General features: G+C 37.5%; 1 protein-coding gene across 1 annotated transcript; it reads right to left on the bottom strand.

Moving 5' to 3' along the window:
• Positions 1 to 1751: 1751 nt before the first annotated feature.
• Positions 1752 to 3589, bottom strand: LOC5516865 (post-GPI attachment to proteins factor 4). The gene has a single exon (XM_001636854.3). The coding sequence runs from the start codon at positions 3263 to 3265 to the stop codon at positions 2027 to 2029; it is 1239 nt and encodes a 412-aa protein (XP_001636904.3). The 5' UTR covers positions 3266 to 3589; the 3' UTR covers positions 1752 to 2026.
• Positions 3590 to 6783: the final 3194 nt, after the last annotated feature.

Raw genomic sequence — 6783 nt, 5'->3', positions numbered from 1 at the left:
ACTAGAAGCAAAATATGCTGACGTCATCAAAATAAATACATTCATATCATTGTATAAAAACAAACTTGGTAGGTGTCATGTATGTGTCAAAGGCGGTGCCAAGATATGGTCACGTGATGCGTGACGTCATCGTTGACGTCATCAAAATAAAAAATATCCATATCATGAACAAAACATCATATAACAACCAATCTTGGTATGTGTCATTAAGGTGTCAAGGGGTGCACCAATATGGTCACGTGATTGTGACGTCATCAATGACGTCACTAGAAGCAAAAATAGGCTGACGTTATCAAATAAAAAATATTTATATTTCATTAGAGAAACATCGTGTGACAACAAAACTCGGTCGATGTGATGTATGTTTCAAGTGGGGCGCAGTGAGATGGGATTTCACGTGACTTCATTCACGTGAAATCATCGCCGAAACATCGTATGACAACTAAACTTGTTATGTGTCATGTAGATATGGGGGGAAGGGTATAACAAGTGGGGGAAGGGTATAACAAGTTGGTCGCGTGATCTGTGAAATCGTTGACGTCGTCAAAAACAGAAATAATAATAATATTTAATATTTTTTAAATTATTAAGCGAAATATGCAAAGATTTGGTCGTTTGGAGCTCTGCTTTTAGGAAACGCCTAAATCTATATATTAGAGTTTTAAACCCATTGTCAATCACAACTCGTATCTTCTGCTACAGGGATCGGATTATCAAACTATTTGGCCATGCCATGTAGCTAGGGATGAACTTTATAAAAATGTAACATGTGTTTACATTGCTGTTTCTATGGCAACGGAACAGCGAACCCGTTAAATTCACTATTCGCGAAGTGCTGTTTGCTACAGGGAAATTCTTAATAAATAAGCTATCGGATATTGAACATCAGACCTTGGTGGACACTTAGAGGAAGTTTTATTAAAATCTATAAGAGGAATTCCGATAAATTGGCGTATTTTTATTTTCAGTCACTCTGTTATTTACCTACTTTGAATTTCGCCTCTGAAAAAAATCCATACGCGGGCAAGGATTTTTTTACCATTGTTATTTTACTTTTATTTTACTACTATTATTATTATCATCATCATCATCATCATCATCATCATCATCATCATCATCATCATCATCATCATCATCATCATCATCATCAACGTCATCGTCATCGTCATCGTCATCATCATCATCATCATCATCATCATTATTATTATTATGATTATTATTATTATTATTATTATTATTATTATTATTATTATTATTATTATTATTATATAGGCCGCCATATATATATTTTTTGTTTTATTGTTCTTTTCTATTTTTCTCTTTCGCATAATTTTTTACAATTTTTTATTCTTATTGTTATCATTTAATAAACAAATTTTTGGAAATCATATTTTAGATTATAATGTTATATAGTGAATTTTAATATAATTTTATTATTATTATTATATTATATAATATTATAGATTTGACATACCAGAGTCATCTAGAAAGCCTTATTTTTCTAATTAGCTTATGCTTTATTATTTTTGTCTACAAATAGCTCGTCTATTGTGTGGACTCCCCCCCCCCCCCCCCACTGGGTACGGGCCTGGTTTTTCAAGCAATAATGGAGTAATTTCTCGTTTTTACGCCATCACCAGAAGTCATTATGCCATTTTTTAGAGGCCTTTTTCCTCACCGTTCCCGTATTTCAATAACGGAAGTAAAATCCTTCGGATTCCAGAGTGTACCAGAGCATCACTCAACCAGTATGGCTATCTAACTTCATTTAATCGACATTTTATATACATATTCTTAAATTGCATATAGATATAGATATTATAACTTAGAACTTACTATATTAGATTTTTTTTTTATCAGTAGTGTATATTGTAGTGTATATTGTTAATTGTAAGTATCTTACAGAAGAAGAGCCTCTTAATTGTTGGAATCTGTAATAAACCATTATTATTATTAGAGGAATACCTGATAAAATAAGTTTTTATCTACTCTTCTAATGAAAGAATTACAGAAAGCTTTAGAATTTTTAAGGATCTAACAACAAACTAAACTCTCTAAGATCTTTATTTGCCTTGTTAAGACTGGAATGGAATCCTATATGTGTAAACAAATTAGGCGTCACTAAATACTTCTGAAGCCTCAGCTTTTCTGCATACTCATCAATGGCAAAGTCCAAAGGATAAGTCTTTGAACACGTCTTTGTTGTTAGAAATCCAGCAAGATTTTTCAAATGTTCTTTGGGATAAAGAACGGCCGGAGTACAACAATTTGGAGCTTTTGAAACAGTGTAAAATGGGAACACAAGTTTCCGTAGCTCAATCCAGTGTGCTCGACCAACTCCATAAGCAACAGCAACAAAAAAAATTCCAAGTGCAAAGAAGAGAAAGACTTGGATTTGTAAGTTTCTGGATTTCAGTATCTGTACATGAATTAAAACTGCAATGACTCCACCAAAAATGAAAATGCATATAAGTTCATGTATTTCTGTATTTCCAAATCCTTGCCATTTCTCAGGGTAATACAATTTAATAAAAGACCAATCATTGTGAGGTTTAAACCAGGGTTTGGGTAACCTGTGTTTTAGTACTAGTTGTAATTTCTTAATAAGCTGTGTATCAGGGAGGGCGTCATCTTCTATAATGACAGTATACTTGGCGCCAAGTCGAACTCCTACTTCTAGTGCAAATGCATAATCTTGTTTTTCTTTCTCATAAACACTATCATATAAAAACGTCTGGTTGGCTTTTCTCAGAATTTCTTTTTGGTTTAGAACAGTCATGTATTTTGATAGTGCATTAGCATCTTCATTGAGGTCTGGCTCTGCATCTACATTTACAACAACTGCAGCTGTTGGTGTCTCTTTTTCTCTAAGTGTTTGATCTATCAACCTTGCTGCAACTTGAAGCAAGTAGTTTGAATTTTCCTGCCTTCTCACAGACACAACAATAAAAGCAAATTCCAGATCTTCTCTCTTCTCTCCATTGAAAAAATCCCATATTGATAGCTTTGATGTTGATGACAAGAAATCCCGCGCTTTGAGCGTCCTGGCACGATTAACTTCCCTGAGTTGATCAATTGTATGATCTGACTTAGTGTAGTACATTGAAAAACCCAAATCACGGCAGAACCATGGAAGGAAAAACATGAAAGTTGCGATATACAAGTAAACCATTATTAAAAGCCATCGAAATAACGGAAGATTGTGAATATTTGCGACCCTTTCGACTCGGGAGCGCATGGTTAGTGTTCTAATTTTCCTAAACATCTGTGTGTTTTTTCAGTACCGGCTTTCTTCGGGTTTTAAAAATTCATTATTTTTCCAACCTTTCCAGCAGAGAAGCAATCAAATCTCGTGGTGACCTCCAATGGAATGGCTTCCTTACTTCAAAGCTTGCTCAATCCTTGATTAAAGAAATACTTCATGAACGCATATTTAATTGGAATATTATTTCATGCATCCATATACTATCCAATCGACTAGATAAACGAATTCGCTTCATATAGAGGATAACCAAAATCGGAATGGAAACAAAAATTGTTCCAAATTGGTTTCAATGAGTGCGCTGTCCTAGATCAGCGGTTAATGTTGCAACCGAGGTACTTTATGCAAGATACTGTTATACCTGCACGAACACACACAATATTTGATATTGATATTTCTTTGGCATGTTTTTAGCATAAAATTGAGTAAAACTCGGGTAAATGTCTACTAATTCTGTCCCTTAGGAAGATGTACAAAGATGCTCCCAATTCTTATTCTTTAGGGCCTCTCACACTATTGTATCATCCTATCGAATAACAAAAAGACTCAAAAGCCGTCACAAGGTAGAGCTCGATGAACAAAATCCTCGAGGTATTTCCAAGAGAAATTACTTCAATCACGCTCCAGTGTGCTATCTTTTAGTTGCAAGAATTGCTGTTGGCCACACTCAAAGTGCTATCCCTTAGGATTAAAAATGATTTTGCTGACGATCATCCCCGTCTGTTTTTATAGGAGTTACCCCCCGAAACAGAAGCGTTCATTTCTAAAAAGTAAAAAAAAAAAAAAAAAGAAAAAGGAGAAAAACTGGGCTAAGTGACCCCTTGTGAAAACAAGGGATTGCATAAAAACATTAGAAATAGTTTCTAACTTATGGCTCTAAATTTCTCTACTGCTACAAAAAGTGGGCCTAATATTTCCGGGGGGGGGGGGGGGGGGAGGGAGTTCTCTGATAAAAATTTCACCATGCCTTTGCAGTATCTCCACCGGACGTTTATTGTCGGATTTGGCTACATACCAGAGTGATATAGCTGATGATTTAGAGTTTTGTAGAACCGAATGTGGACCTTTGGCCGTTGTGGGGGGGAGGGGGGGGTGTGTTCGCACCCTCTGGGTACGGGCCTGTTTTCGCTTAATTGAAACAAAAAAGTGAAGGTGGCCACGTGATCGCCAAAATTCGGATGGCTTCAAAGAACGCTCGCTTCCCATTTGCTCAGTACTTAAAGAATACCCATCAGCCACTTCTTTGCTATTGTTTGCAATACATATAACAATCTATTTTTCAGACCATCTATTTTTCTACAGCTTGTCTGTAGTCTTTCTATCATATTTGCATGAAAAATTCGAAATAATTATCCTCAATTACTGTCATACTTCATCGGAATTATTTGGTTAAAATTATTTCAATTTAATTGATGTGCATATGTTATAATAAAGTGGCTTTCTTATGCGACTCGTTTTTGGTGCGGAACGTAAAATGGCGTAATGATATGAGGTATGTCGCGTACCAAGGATTTGCATGGGGGGGGGGGGGGGGGGACGCAGTCATGGCTACCATATGAAGAAAGAAAAGTATTTGATGATCTACGCGAGCCATTTTTAAAAGCAGAAAAAAAAAACCCAAAGCGTTTCATTTAAGAATCTGAGAATTTTTTTTCTGGAAAGGGTCCAAAGCAGAGTTTGAATTTTCTTCTTTCTGTCTAATAAATAAAATGAATTGAGTAATTATAAATAGTTTAACACAGGACCATTTGATTGACCTGAGATTGTTGTACGCGGCGTTTTCATTTATTTATTTTTTTATCTAAAGAGATACCTCCCCTTAATGCTTGACAAATCTTACCTTAGTCGTCTTATGGTGGCCGCTAGAATATGTGTGCTTACGGGAGTCCGCTTTCTGAGTTTAAGCTCAGGCGACATCCAGACAAACAACGAGCTATTTTTGTTGCTATGGGTTGAGAGATATACAGAGATTTATAGGACAGAGCGGTCTTTAGTAAGACTACTGTAAAGAAGTCCTTAGTTTGCATCGATTTCGTGTTTAAAGGAAGAGATGACATTTTTAACCATTTGCGCGTGAGGCGCACCAAAATTTTGATCTGTTTGATTACATTTAAAGTATGCCCCCCCCTGTAATGATATCAGTTAAAATAATCTGTTAGATATTAATCACGCCCAGGTTAACATGTAATCCGAACCATAATCTCTCTCTCTCTCTCTCGCCAACACAAGCGCTCAGCGAGCACGATAATACAGCATCTTGTATACTTGATTAAATACTGAAAAGAAATCATTACATGGTGCCAAGAAGTGGGATACAATCAAAACTAGAGCGCTCGATGGACCGCCGGTAAGTCATCCGAACAAGAAAGACATTTCACAAAAAAAGTTGTCCCTTATCAGAGTTGTGTAAGGTTGTGTAATCACTGCACAATGGCCGCTGGGTTTACACCCCCAAGCATGAACTGGGATGCAAAAGACACCCCTGATGAATTTAAACGATTCAAACAATATTGTAACCTCGTGTTTGACGGGCCATTCACGAAAAAGAACGACACAGAGAGAGCATCATATATTCTTTGTCTGGGAATTAGACGACGACAAAACAAAATCTGGGAGAAATTTGATACACATTTAGCTCCCAGATTGGCGCGAGACCAACTCCAGCAATTCAAGCAACTAGCTAGCGAGACCACCGATGATTTCATGGCAAGGTGAAGAAGTCAGGCGTCTAAGTGTACATTTCGGGACCAACAAGAAATTAATGAGCGTCTAATCGAGCAATTGATCATCGGTATAAAACACAAAAGAGCGCAGGAACACATCTTAGAAAAAGATGAAAACCCTTGACCAGTAGATTGCGCGAGAACTTACGAAGCAACACAAGTTCAGGTTGCGCAAGTACACAGCGGCTATGGAGATATACAAAACGTGCACGCAATCGAAATATTTGGAACCCGAAAAAAACATTGTGGAAACTGTGGATCGGAACACGATGCTAAAAGATGCCCCGCATACGGTGCCCTCTGTAACTACTGCTAAACCAAACCATTGGAGCAAAGTATGCCGACTTAAAGAAAAAGATAGCCAAAGTCGTCCAACTGGAAACGCTAATGCGCGCAATCAGCAACAAAATCGCTCTCAGTATCCAAACCGCACACAACCACAGGGCCCCCGCGGGAGGCGCGTCCACGCGCTATACACAAACGACGACAACCTTAATGAGCAATTCGACGAGCTCGCGTTTGAATCTATCAGCGGCATATCATAGACCCCCACAAGTCGAGTGAGGCATTAGTCACGCTAAGCGTTGTGTTACCAGAAAACAGGCACAGTGACACATTCCTTAAAGCGAAACTCGACAAGGGAGCGCAAGCGAATATCTTACCGATAAGGCTATATCAAGGCATGTATCCCCAGAACGTAGGGGATGACGGGAAACCCAAACCAGGCGTGCTAAACAAATCTAAAACGACTCTGACTGCTTATGACGGAACTACAATACCGCATTTTGGCGCTTGCAA

Source organism: Nematostella vectensis, chromosome 12 (assembly GCF_932526225.1).
Source record: "Nematostella vectensis chromosome 12, jaNemVect1.1, whole genome shotgun sequence".
Lineage (NCBI taxonomy): Eukaryota > Metazoa > Cnidaria > Anthozoa > Actiniaria > Edwardsiidae > Nematostella > Nematostella vectensis.
The sequence above is the reverse complement of the archived record's forward strand: the minus strand, read 5'-3'. Positions and strand labels throughout refer to the sequence as shown.

What these genes read in the sequence shown, in the direction of transcription:
- LOC5516865 (XM_001636854.3), bottom strand. Translation starts at nt 3,265, where the DNA reads ATGTTTAGGAAAATTAGAACACTAACCATGCGCTCCCGAGTCGAAAGG.